The sequence below is a fragment of the Carcharodon carcharias genome, chromosome 17 (genome assembly GCF_017639515.1).
Source record: "Carcharodon carcharias isolate sCarCar2 chromosome 17, sCarCar2.pri, whole genome shotgun sequence".
Taxonomy (NCBI): domain Eukaryota; kingdom Metazoa; phylum Chordata; class Chondrichthyes; order Lamniformes; family Lamnidae; genus Carcharodon; species Carcharodon carcharias.
In genome coordinates this window covers 53,811,256-53,827,331 of record NC_054483.1, presented here as the reverse complement: position 1 = coordinate 53,827,331, position 16,076 = coordinate 53,811,256, and the positions used below count along the sequence as shown (strand labels likewise).

The window sequence follows — 16,076 nt, the reverse complement described above, 5'->3', positions numbered from 1 at the left end:
CATTATTTTTAAATCTTGTATGCCATGCTAGTCTCTACACCCCACCCCCACTAGAGCTGTGCCTTGAGTGCCCTGCCCTCCATTCTTAATTAGCACATTCGTTTAGATGATATCACCACCTTCAACACTTCTTTGTTCCTTTGTGACATCTTTTGATTATCTGCTCCTATCACTGCTTGCTTGTCCCTACAACCACACTAACCACCCCCCCACCCCACCCCACCCCACTTTAAAACGGCTTATATTTCACCCCTCTTCTAATATTCACTCAGTTCTGTTGAAGGGTCATGAGGACTCAAAACGTCAACTCTTTTCTTCTCCGCCGATGCTGCCAGACCTGCTGAGTTTTTCCAGGCAATTCTGTTTTTGTTTTGGATTTCCAGCATCCACAGTTTTTTGTTTTTATCAATAAAAAAAGTGTCCAAAGAAAATTTTACAAACCCAATCTTTTTAATAACACTATGAATTTTTCCTAGTGTTGATTGCAGCAGTGTCCATTTAGGTTAAATTTTAATTCCTCGAGACTCCAGGGCAATCCAGAAGGGTTGGTAACCCTATCTTATAAGGTGTGTCACTTATAGTTGAACACTTCTGCTTGATTTATTAGGAGCCGTTGTACAAGAAGTTACAAAGTTTCAGGAGGCCAGCTGGGAGCAGGTGAAGAGGAAAAACTGATTGGGGGGCTGGATTTGCAGCGGTGCTAAATCAGGGATAGGAGGAAGTTTGATCTTGCTCACTGCAGTAACTCACTGAAATTGCACCAAGTACAAATGGTAATACTGGTAACACTCAGAATCCCCTTGGAACCAACAGTAATAAAATAATCCATTGTTTATCTATAAGTCACTAATAATAATACCATAATACCCTGTTCCATATTCTACAAGCATGTTTATGTCCTGTTGAATTCTGTTACTATTTTCCTCAAAGATCTACCTTTGGCATCATTCTACTTCTCATCTACATGCTTCCTCTCCACAAACATCTAAAAATACAGGCATGCTGATTACATTCAAAATTACCTCACCATCACCTCTCTCAGCCCTTCCACAGTCTCTAAATTATCAAGCTCCATATGCTGCAAGACATGAGCAACATTCAGGCTTGGGCTGCTAAGTGGCAAGTAACATTCAGAATACACAATTCATGCCAGGCAATGACCATCTCCAACAAGAGAGAATCTAACCATCTCCCCTTGACATTCAATGGCATTACCATCGCTAAATTCCCTTCTGTCAACACTCATTGACCAGAAACCGAATTGGACCAGCCATATGTGGCCACAAGGGTAGGTCAGAGGCTAGGAATCCTGCAGCAAGTAACTCACCTTCTGACTCCACAAAGCCTGTCCACCATCTACAAGGCAAAAGTCAGGAGTGTGGTGGAATACTCTTCTCTTGCCTGGATGAGTGCAGATCCAACAACACTCAAGAAGCTTGACACCATCCAGGACAAAGCAGCCTGCTCGATTGGCACCACATCCACAAACATTAGCTCCCTCCACCACTGACCAACAGTGGCAGCAGTGTTTACCATCTACAAGAACACTGCAGCAATTCACCAAGGCTCCATTGACAGCACCTTCCAAAACCATGACCTCTACCACCTCAAACAACAAGGGTAGCAGATGCACGGGAACCTGCAAGTTCCCCTCCAAGTCACACGCCATCCTGACTTGGAACTACGTCACCGTTCCTTCACTCACGCTGGATCGAAATTCTGGAACTCCCTTCCTAACAGCACTGTGGGTGTACCTATACTACATGGCCTGCAGTGGTTCAAGGCAGCAGCTCATTACTATCTTCTCAAGGGTAATTAATGATTGGTACTAAATGTTGGCCTAGCCTGTGATGCCCATCCCTCAAGAAAGAATTTAAAAAACGCTTGTCTGGCAACCATATTGGATGAACAGAAATTGAGAAGACCAAAACCATTATCTTCAGAGCTCACGACATTCTTGCCTTATGCTGGTCCAACCATTCACAATCTTGGTGCTGTATTTCACCTCAAGATGAACTTTTGACTGCTTATCTATACCATCTCCAACACTGCCCATGTCCACCTCCATAACATCGCCCAACTTTGTTCCTGTCTCAACTCATCTGCTGCTGAAACCCTTTGGACTTTAATATTTCATTGCCCTCCTGGCCAGTCTCCCATTTTCCACCCCCCATAAACTTGAGCCCATCCACAACTCAACTACCCATATTCTAATATGTATCAAACCCCATTCACCCATTAGTCCTGTGCTCACTGACCTATATTGGCTGTCTTTCTGACAATGCCTCAATTTTAAAATATCATCCTTGTTTTCAAATCCCTCTATGGCCTTCCCATCTTTGTAATCCCCTCCATCCCTACAACCCTCCTACATCTTTGCATTGCTTCAAGTCTGGCCTCTTGGGCACCCCAGATCGCAACTGCTCCACCAATGGGAGCTTTGCCAGTCTCAAGTTCAGTCTGCAACCCCTTGTTCCCCATTCTTCAACCCACGGAAACAATTTTTCACTGTGATCCAGACTAATGTACCCAGGTTTCATTCACCCCTTAATGGCTGCTCCCCTTACACCAATTCAACTCCTCACATTGCTGCTGCTCCTGACCACCCTGCCACACATCCCTGAGTGAGCCCCAATCTCCTGACCCCTACCTCCTCCAATTCCCAGGTCTGTACTGTATTGTGGCCTATAAATTTCTGTTGTCAATTCATATGGCATTTCTTGGTCTACTCACTTAACAGGAGCAGTAAGTCATCTAAAATAAATAGATGAATGCCTGCTTTAAAATAGAAGTGGAATATCATACAAATATGCTGAGCCTTTGTCTGCTGATGGCCAATGTTCATTTACATGTTAAAAAACTATCCATCTCACTCGAAGTTGTCAACACAACAGTCTTGCTGAGTAGTTTAGGACACACATTCTCCACTTTCTCTAAAGTAGTTAAATGTAAGCTGCCTGCTCACTTTTCTTTAATGATCTTGAGTTCATACTCCTGATTGCAGTTTGTAGTTATGTGAAATTAATTGACTCCAGTTTAACCGTTACCTTTCAATAAACTCTCCACAGACCCTTCTATCCCCCACTTCTTCTTTATCTCTCCTTATAGCCCAGCTAACCAATTATTTTTGGAGCATAGTCACTGGTGTCATTTCAGCAAAGATGAAAGTCAAATTTGAGTTCAGGAAGATCATACAAGGGCAAATGAGATGAACAATCTGTTACTCTGCTTTGATGACTTGGTTGAGGGATGAACATTGACGAGCACCCAGGAGAACTTCTCTTTCTTCTTTAGATCTTCTATGATGATCTAAGCTGGCAGTCAGGTCCTTGGTTTAACATCTCAGTCAGAAGACGGCACCTCCAACACTTGACAACTGAACAGTCAGCCCCGATTATAAACCTAAGTCCCAGAGTAATACTTGACCCCACAACCTGATTGAAAGGGGAGAGCGCTGCCACTGGGCTGAGCTGACATTTGTCACTGGTGCTCATCTTGCAGGTCACATTTTGCTTTAAAGTAGTGTTCATAAAGGGTTAATTTGACAATCCCAGTGGGAACGGAGTTTATTCTATCTCTGACTTCGTTCCATTCCAGTGTGGCTTCCTGCTGGCAGTGTATAATACTTGAATTACCTAAGAAAGAGTTCTCTCATTGGTTGGACAAATTAGCCACCAATGTAGGAAAATAACAGGCTGTAGCTGTCGAGATTTTTATCACTTCTCCGTGATACATCACAACCAACTTGCCAGTTCAGTACATGCAAGAGCAAGTTACCTGTAAGAACATAAATCCTGTTTTGCTGTTTGCCGTGATGTATTCTCCATTGTAAATAAATTTCTATAATAAAGGAATTAAAAATAAGGCCAGTAGACTAAGCAGACAATTTTAATATATGGGCTGTAAACAATGATGAAATTTCAGTGATTAAGATGATGGATTTCAGTGCTTGGCAAGGGACACTTTCTACACTTCAGCATTAACTGCAAGCACTTCCAGGTTTAACCTAGTGTGCCCAGCCTCAGTAAAACGCTATCCACTCGCCTTTAGTTACATTTTTCTTTAGTCCAGGAATGGTAGGAATCATCCATGCATTCTCAGGCATTTAACATTTTATTTTAGTGAAGTAGATATTTTGGACACAAAAAAAAGTCTGGATAGAAGAACAAATGGGCCAATTGCAAGTTGGCTACCTGCCTTTCCTCGAATTCAATGAAGTTGAATTACGGAGTGGGGTGTTATAACAGGCAGCCTAAGCCATATCACTGATTTCACGCTACCATCCAAGACAACGTTATCCCAAAGTAAGTTCAACCACAAGACTACTCAAACTAAAATTTATGATGAATCTGTACATCTGTCAAAGAATCTCACCACATCATTGAGCTAGGTCGTAAAGCCACTATACTACCCAGCTGCCCTTAGCAAGAATTTGACTTTCTTTGCCATGGAAATTCAGCTTTGACAGTTTTTAACCTATCTAAACTGAGACATAAATGATAAAAACGCACAGAAAAAAATGAAAATGGCAGCAATGCTCAACGAGTGAAATCATTCTTCAAGGTAGCAGAGACCAGCATATGGAATTGTGTCCTAAAACGCTGAGATATACGATACATGATCAGCCACACACTCTCACTTAACTAGAAATGGATAATTCGGGAGATCAAGCATGAAGATTCACAAGCACATTCAGGCACCCAATCATTCCAACATGGAAATACATAACCTGAAACACATACTTCATTAATGATTGAAAAAAGCCCAAGAATGAACAGGTAACATTTAAAGGTCATCTTTATGAGCAGAATTAATGAGAATTTCAATTTTCCTCTGTCATGGTGCCAGTTTACACATTTCCAAATTATAAAATGGAGAATTGACTTCAGAAAGACAGCACAAATCATCTAAGAATTTACCTGCGTGAGAGACTTTCTGCACAATTCCAGCGGTCAGAATTATGAAAATATAAAAATATACTAGCCAAACCTTTCACAATTTATCAAGCATGCACATTTCAAAATGTAGTTATATATTAACCTAATTCCATGTATGCATGTAAACACAAGAACTACATTTTGTCTACAACATGCAAGTTGCACTGATTAAGTAATGGGTTCTTGCTGTGTAAATTGTTTATATACAAATATAGTAGTGCAGAAAATAACAAACTGCTGCCTATGTCAAGGCAAGGAGCAATTGGAGAGAGTGTTATTCTGAAGAGAATGCACAGGGGAAATATTGTTTAAGCAACTGAAATTCTGAAAGATCATTTCTAAAGTTGCCAGTCTCACGAACCAGAATACAGGGTTCAAATCTTGAAGAGTGGTAATGGATGGCTTGATTTAAATACTTTTGGTGCTGAATGTATGGAATGGACTGATCAGAGAAGCAGATAGTGTGGAAAAGTTGAAATGGATTGTTGTTTCAGGCGGTGGGCACTTTGTAGTTATTAGGTTTTAGAGTTAGTCAGATAGAGAGCAGAGTCTTTTCCATTCCTCTACATGGGGCTTAGGAGCAGGATTAGGCCATTGGGCCCTTCTACTTTCCCATGCTCCCGTACATTCAAATTGGAACCAAGCAGAACAAGTTTTTAACAAGCCTACATCCAGCCCAAAGCAAATATTATTCAATTGCATGTACTCAAAATTAGTTAATCAACTGTAAAGTACTTTGAGGCATCCATTGGTTGTAAAAGGGGCTTTATAAATCTAAATCTTTTTTCCCCTCATGGCATTAGGTAAAATATAACACATAGATTTCAAACAACTCCCAATCCTTTATTTGTTTGACTTTGTGAAATGATCAAAATAATAATGTATTTGCCACTACAATTTAGAAAGAAATATCTTACTGCATTGTACCACACCAATATTTTACTTTATACACGCACAATAACAAAAATACGAGCAACCACAGTCATTTTGTAAGAACGTCTGAAATGATATCAAGGCCAGATTAGTGTTTTCAGTCATACAGAGTGAGCCTTGATGAAAATTAAGGTCTGCACCACACAGCTTACATCTATTTAATTTTACACCTGCCATGGTGTGCAGGAATTATTTGTATATTAACACAAAACATGTTCTATAGTTTTTATATGTTAAAATATCCTTGCATCAGGCTTCTCTTTTCTTGATTATCAGTGGCCCTACATTGTCTCCAGTTTCTTCATTGTGTTTAGTATGAGAACCATCACACATTGGGAACTGAAATTAAAAAAGAGAAAAGGTTAGTTCACTGCTTCATGTATAAGGTTTTGGTTTTTGGGTTAAATGCACAACTCCAATGAAATTCTTCTTGGCTAAATAATGGAGGGGGCTGTTGAGGTGAGGACAGTCAACTTTCAAAAGGCATTTGATAAAGTGCCACAAAATAGACTTGTTAGCAAAATTGAAGCCCATGGGATTTAAAGGGCAGTGGCAACATGGTTGAGGAACTAGCTAATGGACAGAAAACAAAGAGAGTATGTGATGAACAGTTTGTGGGGAGATGGTGGCACAGTGGTAATGTCACTAGGCTAGTAATCCAGAGGCCCAGGATAATGCTCTGGGGACATGGGTTCAAATCTCACCATAGTAGCTGGAATTTAAATTCAATTAATAAAATTGAAAGCTAGTCTCAGTCATGGTGGCCATGAACTATCATGGATTGTCATAAAAGCCCATTTGGTTCACTGACGCCCTTTAGGGAAGAAAATCGGCCATCCTCACCTGGTCTGATCCACATGTGGCTCCAGACCCACTGCAATGTGGTTGACTCCCAAGTGCTCTCTGAAATGGCCAAACAAGCCACACGTTCAAGGGCGATTAGGAACAGGCAACAAATGCTGGCCTGCACCACATCCCATCAGGGAATAAATTTTAAAGAACAGTTGTTTTCAGAGCAGAGGGAGTATACATTGACCTCCTTCAGGGGTAGCAGGGCCACTGCACTTTTTAACATTTGGATATAGACGGTAAAACTTCAAAGTTTGGAAAAGACAGAACTTGGAAATGTTGTGAACAGTGGAGAGGAAAGCAGCAGACTTGAAGAGGACATAGTCAGTGACTGGTGAAATGCATAGCAGGTGAAATTTAATGTATGAGTAGGATGCATTTCGGAGGAGGAATGAGGAGAGGCAATATAAGCTATATGATATAATTTGAAAGAGAGTCCAGGACTGTCAATGTAATTGATCAACTTGCATTTAAAAACTCCTTTAATTTCCCCAAGGTGCTGTACAGAACCATAATCAACAGTTAATGCCACTGTACCAACAGGGAAGACATTGGGAGGGATGGCCAAAAACTTGATCAACGAGATAGATTTTAAGGGAGGGAATTATAGAGGAGGAGAAACAGGCAGAGAGATAGGGGTTTAGAAAGGAATTCCAGAGCTTAGGGCCAAGCTGGCTGAAGTCACAGCCACCTGTGGTGGGGAAAAGGCATGGGGATGCATAAAAGGCCAGAATTGGGGGAACGCTAAGTTCTCAGACTGTTGACGAATGGAGAAGATTAGAGATAGGGAGGTCCAAGGCCATTACAGGATTTAAGCAAGAGAATTTAGCATTTCAGGTGCTGGGGACTGGGAGCCAAATTAGGTCAACTTGCATTGATGATGGATGGTCAGGACTTGCAGTGGCATAGAGCATGGGCAACTGAGTTTGTACTTGGAGGCTGGCCAGGAGAGCAATGGAGTTATCAGCCCGGATGGGACAACATAATGGATGAGGGTTTCAAACTCAGGTGGGGCAAGACAAGCCATACCAGGGGCAGATGCAGGACATCTTTGTCATGAAGGGGGTGTGGAATTGGAAGCTCAGCTTGGGGTCAATTAGTACTTTACATTGCAAACAATCAAATTCAATTCGAAACTGTGTCTATTGAGTTAAAAATGGTAGCGAGGGAATGGAGTTTGTAGCAGGGAAGCAAGTCTTCCCAATATTTACATGAAGGAAATTGTGGTTCATCAGAATGTCAAATAAGCAGGTGACAACAGAGAGGAAATGGAGGGGTCAAGAAAGATGGTGGAGAAAGAGTGATGGATGCCATCAACATACATGTGGAAGCAGATACCATGACGTTTGAGGATGTCACCAAGAGGCAGCATGTAAATGAAGATGATGATAGGATAGATCTCTGGAGTGTTCTGACACAATGGTGCAGGGGAAGAGAGATATCCAGCATAGCCTAACAATGAATTATGATTCAATAGGTAAAAATGTCTCAAAGCAAAAGCCACCTCATGAAGCTGGACAACAGATGAGCTGGATGGTGTGGTTACTATGCTGCAGGGAAACAGAGAAGGACAAGGACGGACAATGCACCATGGTCAGTCACACAGGATGCAATTTGTGACTTTGAACAGGGCTGTTAAAGTAGATTTTTGGTTAACTGAGCATGCTTAACTCATGTTTTTCATTTTTTTAGGTTTGATTTTGAAGCATTTGTATTGATTGTATTGTGTAGCCTATACAACAATGTCAGAGGGAAAGGGCTACGATATTACACTTAATATGACTTTAGATTGACAGGATAAACATGATTTTAAATCTGCCCTCAACAATGCACTTCCATGAACAAAGTTTGTTCAATGTAGAAATAAGCAGGCTAAGTGAAGAACAAAATATTATTTAAATGGGCAAATTCAATCAGCCAGGTATGAATTATAAATATCAAAGAGATTCACAGACTAAGATGATAATTAAAATGCATGACAATTTTATGGCCCGTGTTTCAGAGAAACCATGAGAGGCAATGAAATTCTTGTCTTGCTAATGCTAAGTGACCTGGACACCTCCAGCAAATGGAAGTCACAGCATCCAAGAGAGAGAACAATCACAGAATGATCCAGTCCTAAATGATCTGGGATTCAAAAATACAGAAAACCAGGAGCCAGCTCACTTCAAAGAAATTAAACAAAAGCTTAATCAAATAGTTTTGAAGATAGTCATTCTGCAACAGTTCAATAGCAGACAACTACAAAACTTTTTAAGGCACAGCAGTATGTGAAATAAACCAAACAGGTATGACCTTAAACGGATTAACAAATTAATCATAAAAATGTTAGCAGTAAAAACAAACTGCAGGGAGGTAGATGACCGGCAATGAAATAAATAAATGCTGAAACAAGTTAACAAGAAGTATAAGACTTGGAAAAAATACATAGCTGCAGGTAAAAAAAATAACAGCAAGAAACACCTTCAAGATAACAGTATAATTTTATAGTAGGGGAATAGTCAGAAAAGGTGAGAATCATAAAGTACACATAAAGGGTTATAACAAAGGGCACCAGATAGTAACCATGCTGAATAATTATTTCCTCCAAGTATACATAAGGAAAGACAAGTAACATGCTCTCCCAAACAGCTATAACATAGGCAAAATTAATAACTCAAAAAGGAACAAAACAAAAGTTCTCCAAAGGGAGATTATGTTAATCACAAAATGAGTAAGAGAGACAGGGGATGAACCTCGAGTCTCTGACAATTGTGGGAAAGTTACTGGGTATCAAGATGGTACTGTGCCAGATCAGAAGTAGACTTCAAAAGCCCAAATATCTGGGGGGTTTTTTATCCACTACCTTCAACACCACAGATCAGCCTCAGTTGCTTTTCTCGATGATCAGAATTGGATGCAGTACCCAAGATGTGATCTGACTAGAGCACAAAAGAGGTTCAGAACTGTTAGCTTTTTTGGTTACTACGCAGCAGTTGCTGTACATTTTAACATTAAGCCTACCATGACCTTTGGATCCCTTTCAATTTCTTGGCACCACTCATGGTGTTTGTGTGCCATCCATTTTGTTCCTTCTGGGCAGAGCACTTTCCTGTTATCTATAAAACTGTCTAATTTAAATCAACAACTTGAGTTAACTCTCTCTCTCCACCTGTCTCTCCTCCTCTAAAATTCCCTCCCTTAAAATCTACCACTTTGATCAAGTTTTTAGTCATACCCCCAATGTTTTCCCTGTTGGTACAGTGGCATTAACTGTTGATTATGGTTCTGTACAGCACCTTGGGGAAATTAAAGGAGCTTCTTAAATGCAAGTTAATAAATTGTATTGAGTCTCTGTATTCCTAGACTCCCTTTAAAACTGTATCATATAGCTTATATTGCCTCTCCTCATACCTCCTCCAAAATGCATCCTTCTCACACATTAAATTTCACCTGCTACGCATTTCACCAGTCTATGTCCATAGATAAAAACAAAAAAACTGCAGATGCTGGAAATCCAAAACAAAAACAGAATTACCTGGAAAAACTCAGCAGGTCTGGCAGCATCGGCGGAGAAGAAAAGAGTTGACATTTGAGTCCTCATGACCCTTCAACAGAACTGAGTGAATATTAGGAGAGGGGTGAAATAAACCAGCTTATATTTCACCCCTCTCCTTATATTCACTCAGTTCTGTTGAAGGGTCATGAGGACTCGAAACGTCAACTCTTTTCTTCTCCGCCGATGCTGCCAGACCTGCTGAGTTTTTCCAGGTAACTCTGTTTTTGTTTTATGCCCTCTTCAAATCTGCTCACCGCAGTGACCAAATTTGCAAACAATGGCAAACTAGTGTGGATAATTTATTCTGAGAAGCCAGCTTATGAGACAAAATATGCTGAATAAAATATATTAATAGCCAGAACAACGTCTGTATGTAATTTGTTCTTTCCAGTTTAACACTGAAAAGGTGTATCTGTTTCAGTGACAAAGATTAATGTTAGATTAATCTGGTAAGTTCTGTTGATGGATGTTAAATACCCAGTAGTTTCAGGTACTAAGGTGGACAGTTGTTGGGTATTGATTAGTTAATTATACTCAGGTGTGTATATAAAGAAGGGTCAGCCAGCACTGGGTGCTTGGTGTTAGAGTGGAGAAGTAAGCTCTGTGACAAGCAATAAAGAGTCTCACCCAAAGCATCCTAGTCTCAGTGTTATCTTCACAATCAGGCTTGGGGATTCCACTGAATTTTCTATCTATATTGATTACTACCTATATTCTATTCTCACTATAATTACCTAGTTATCAGACAAATAAAGGCAACTCCAACTCATTCGGAACAAGCACTCACTTCTGGGATTAGTCTCTGGCAGTGAACAGAGGGAAACTATCACAGGTAAAAAGACAAAGATCGTAACTTTGGGTCCTACTTCCTTTGGGTGCTTCCTTCATGGTCTTTATTCAATTTCAATGCTTTGTCTAGCTTAGTTCCTTTGAATTTCCATTCAGTCATTAGCTAAGCACATTTGGCATCCTGCAGTTCAAAGGAGGAACAAGCTGGTGGATTACTGGTCCTCTAGGATTACTGGCTGGTCCCAGATTTACTGATACCTGGTCTGTTGGCGAGGAAGGGTGCTCAACCTTTTCTTCAGTAACGGGATTGTGATGTTCAGAGGGGCAGTGAGAAAACAGCCGAAATAGCACATGCCAGTGCTATAGGACATCCTCATCAAAAAAAAACACTCCCCACTCATACTGCTCTTAAAATCAAACCTCTCACGAACAAAAGAATAATTTCCTGGTTGTTCATCACCTTTTACAAGTTACAACAATTTCCTTTGGAAGTATCTTTTGTAAAATTCCCCCTTTTTTATTTTTAATGCAAAAGTCTGATATTTCCTCAAAAAGTAGATACAAAAAGTCATAAAACAAAATATGCACAGACTGAAATAGGAACATAGGGATTAACAGGTTCTGACAAAGCTTACTTTGGATCATTTGACTAGTCCCAGTATTTAGGAAATATATCCTATGATACTTCTCACCCATCAACATTTCTCATTTATCCAATTCACTCTTCCACTGCCTCCCTGACAGTCCATTCCACACATTCAGCACCAGTAGCAGAAAGTGAACTCATCCATACTCTCTTCTCACTCATCCGAGTTTGAGACTGTGACCCTGTACATTTCTATGTGCCCATGACGTGTAACGAGGTAATCAAATTGATATTCTTACCCGTTTAGATCGCCAACATCGACAATACACAGCTTTATCGCCCAGGTCTTCAACATCGAACGCATGCACTACTTTAGGGGTATCTTTCTGGATGTCTAGGTTAACCAATGATTTATGGCTTTTGTCTCTGGAGTATAAAGTTCTGTAGGCTAGGTACCCAACAGCAGCTGCTCCAACAGTCAGTGAAATTGCTGCAGCCCATTCTGAGTGAAGAACACAGGAATAAAAAAATGTTTGGATGAAATAAAATGCATGAGATGTGCTAACTTACACATCACAGGAACCTTGGTCACTTATCTGTAAATACAATGGCAGCAGTAAGCGAAAAAATAAACAACTAGTGACAATGTTTTTATTTCTTGGTTACTCAGTTTGAAATGCTGGAAAACTCAGCAGGTTTGGCAGCATCTGTTGAGAGAGAAATGGAGTTAAAGTTTCTAGTCCGATATGACTCCTCTTCAGAATCGATCCGTCCTGTCTCTCTTCAGTTCCAAAGTGTGCACCACTGCTCAGTAACAATCACAAAACCCAGTATGCTGTATTTAAAAATCCACATTGAGAAATTCTATTATATCTTCTTAATCTGTTCATAGACAGCAAAAGGAGCTATCAGTCTCAAACAAGGTAGGGTACTTTACCAATAAATTAATAGGAGATCCAGTATGTAGGTCAGATTAGGTGAAGCTTCTCCAAAGAACACAAATTAGGTATTTAAAACAACAATATGGCAGCTTTTATGGCCACCTTTCTGGTGCTAGCCTGCAAACTACCAGTTTTATAACCATGGAAGAATTTAAACTTAAAAGATCTGGACTACCAGTCCAATATCATAACCGTCTAACTCTAGTTTGGCTTAGCTTGTTCCCATGAAAATATAGGAACAGGAGGCCGCCAGTTGGCTCCTCGAGCCTGTTTCACCTGCTTATTAGACCATCTCAATTTCATTTATCTGCCTTTAATCCAAATCCCTTGACACCGTTACCCAATATACAGCTGTAAGCCTCAAGCTTGAAAATTTAAATTGACCCAGCATCCATATTTTCTAAGGGACAGTGTTCCAGATTTCCACTATGTTGAAAATATGCATCCTGACTTCACTAGCTGATTTTAACATTGTGACACCTTGGTCTAGTTTTCTCTGGCAGAGAAGTTGATTCTTTATACCTACACTATCAAATGAGGTGGTCTTGTGGTGCAGTGGATAGCTTCCCTACCTCTGAACCGGAAGTTCTGGGTTTGAATCCCATTCCAGCATTTAATGGCTAAGGAAGGTGCATTCATAATGTGACTAAACAGGTTGAGTGTCAATCTGCAAATCCGTCCAACACATACCAATGGCAGGTGGTAAGAGTAGGAGAGATTCCTGATCAGCCACATGATGGAAGGAAAGTTGGAGCCTCTGCCATCACTATCCATAGCTCCAGACTACAACATGCACGTACAGTGCATGTTGCTATTGCAACTCAGATTTCCCAAGTGAACTGTAACACACACCACCCTATCAAATCATTTCATCATTTTAATCACCTTACAAGGATCACCCTTCTACACTCAAGGAAAAATGAGCCAGGCTTATGCAACATATCCTCAGAACGCAACCCTTTAAGCTCCAGTATCATGCTAATGGACCGGTTCTGTATCCTCTCCAAGGCCTTATTCATGGGTGGTGCTGAATGCAGTACCCTGGAAGATTCTGCATAATTGAAGCATAATCTCCTCCCCTTTACATTCCAATCCCTTGAGATAAAGTCCAAAATTCCATCAACGTTTTTCATTACTTTTCTAAATACTGGTGAGGACAGTTAGAATTCCCCTGCTCTTCAAACGGTGCCATGGGTCTTTTTCTCTTAATGTTCACCCAAGAGACCAGACAACTTAACGACCCGTTCAAAAGACTGCTCCTCCAATAGTACAATCCTTCCATATGCACTGAAATGCTAGCCTAGGTTTCTGGACTTGAACTCACAATCTTCTGAATCAGAGACAAGAGTGCTACACCTAAACCAGACAAACCCCAGTATGTTAATGTAGTTAATAATTAAACAAGTACATTTACTTACTGCAGGTTCCTAGATCTTATTATTGATAGAAAATTGATAAATTATAGTAACCTATTAAACATTACTTATGTAAGTATATAATTTATGAACAACAGCTGATTTAAAGTACAGGCATCTTACTGTGACAGTGACCACTGATTGCAGTTTTCTTTTGCAGGTCAACTTACATGATGTCATACTGTAAACCTTGACAACTGTTTGAATTAAAGTGACAAACTCAAAAGGATATCCTTGTTTTTATGTGAAATGGTGCTCACAGAAAGACTGCCAAGGTCATTGATTCTGGTTCATACCAGAGTGATTCTGAAACCACTTGAGCTCTGGAAGCAAACAAAATGACGGCCAGCTACAGAACCTGAGCAAAGCCCAGGAAGGCACATTGAGCAGTCAGCCATGGCCTCAGTGGAAGAAAGTTTGATACACTATGCTATTCTGTTGACTTTTTCATACTGTTGTAGCTGGGCATACAACTGCGTTTGCAAATGCATTCATCGTCAATAGAGTACGACTGCAATTGTATTGCATCTGTTACTTGCATACATGTGAAGCAACTAAGCCTTTTGTATTATCAGGTGGGAGTTCACCTACATACTGCTGACAATATTTTAACACCTTAAGAAAGCACTTTCATGTGACATAACACATTATGTACAACCCCTTAGTGCAGGTGTCTCAGTATTTACTAAGTCTGTTATTACAGACCATCGCTATAAACAATAGAATGCAGTAATTCACAAGTGAATTAAAAGGGTTCTGCAAACTATGCTTATCCACAAGATACATGCATGGCTAGATACAGTATCAACCACACAATAGTCTGGGCTGTGTATTGGCAATTTATGAGATTTAAATCAATATAACAGAAAATAAAGGAAAGAAAACCAGCCAAACAATTCCATCACACCACAACAAAATCCTTTATTCTTAAAGCACATTAATGAATGTAAGGGCTACACTGTGGTAGTTAATGCATAAGGCCAGCAGCATTCAATAATAAACCCAGTTCCCTGCTAGTTAAAGAAAAACTGTGGGGATGCAAAGAGGGATGGGAAAGAGGGGGAGGGGGTGGGGGAATAAATGTGACCTTTGATCTGAAGTTAGGCGTCATGAGGCAAAGTCAGCAGCAGACTAACCATTAACAAATCACTCAGTCTACACTGGGAACTGGTTAAATACATTTGCTCGTTAGACAGTGCAGATTCTGTTTGCTGGCCAGGTGGCATTGACCTTCCCCTCTTGACCTTATTGCAGCGGCTGGAGAAGGACTGACGGATTGCACACTGCGCCACAGTAACTGACCACTGTTGCAGCACAGCTGCCAGCCCACTCCCATCCTCCCAGAGATTGAAGCAGAAGCTTCATCTGGAGCAGAGATCAGGCCCTGTAAACACCAAGCAGGGAGTGCAGTGTGTGTCCCATTACCTTTCACAGTGGAGCTGCTCCCCATCCCTCTGGCTGGTTGCGGATTCCCCCTTTGCTCCTCTCCCGGCCTCAGTCACAATGTGACAAACCGCGCCTGCTTGCCGGCCAAACGGCCGGCCTCACGTGACACAGTACACCGGGCAAAGCCAACCAGTCAGCACTGCGCAGACTCCCAGCCGGCGCATGACGTCACACCAACCAGCCAGCCAGCAATGCGCAGACTTCCAGCCGGCCCATGACACCGACCAGCCAACTAGCAATGCGCAGACTCCAAGCCGGCCCATGACGTCACGCGCAGCCCATTCCCTCCCCCAGTAGTGATGGCCTTAGGTCTTGGAGCAGGTGAGATAGGATTGATTGAAACATGGTCTTGGGTGACGCTGAGTTGCCCCAGTCTCAAATGCCACAAAAGACAAATTGTTAAACAATGATGTAATCAAAATTAAAACTCAAATCATAATAAAATTATAAATAAAAACAAAATGCTGCAAAACCCAGCAAGGCTTGCAGCGAGAGAACCAGAATTAATGTTTCAGGTTGCTGAATTTTATTCATTCATGGGATTGGGCTTCGCTGGCTGGGCCAGCATTTATTGCCCATCTCTAATTGCCCTTAACAAGGTGGTGATAAGCTGTTTTCTTGAACTGCTGCAGTCCATGTGGT

At 40.9% G+C, this 16,076-nt stretch overlaps 1 protein-coding gene across 1 annotated transcript; it reads right to left on the bottom strand.

Moving 5' to 3' along the window:
- Positions 1-4,779: 4,779 nt before the first annotated feature.
- Positions 4,780-15,587, bottom strand: cisd1 (CDGSH iron sulfur domain 1). The gene is made up of 3 exons (XM_041209064.1): positions 15,414-15,587; positions 11,932-12,134; positions 4,780-6,209 (listed from the first exon to the last, which is right to left on the bottom strand). Exons 1-3 carry the CDS (start codon positions 15,436-15,438, stop codon positions 6,120-6,122), a joined length of 318 nt encoding a protein of 105 aa, XP_041064998.1. The 5' UTR covers positions 15,439-15,587; the 3' UTR covers positions 4,780-6,119.
- Between the last annotated feature and the right edge of the window lie 489 nt (positions 15,588-16,076).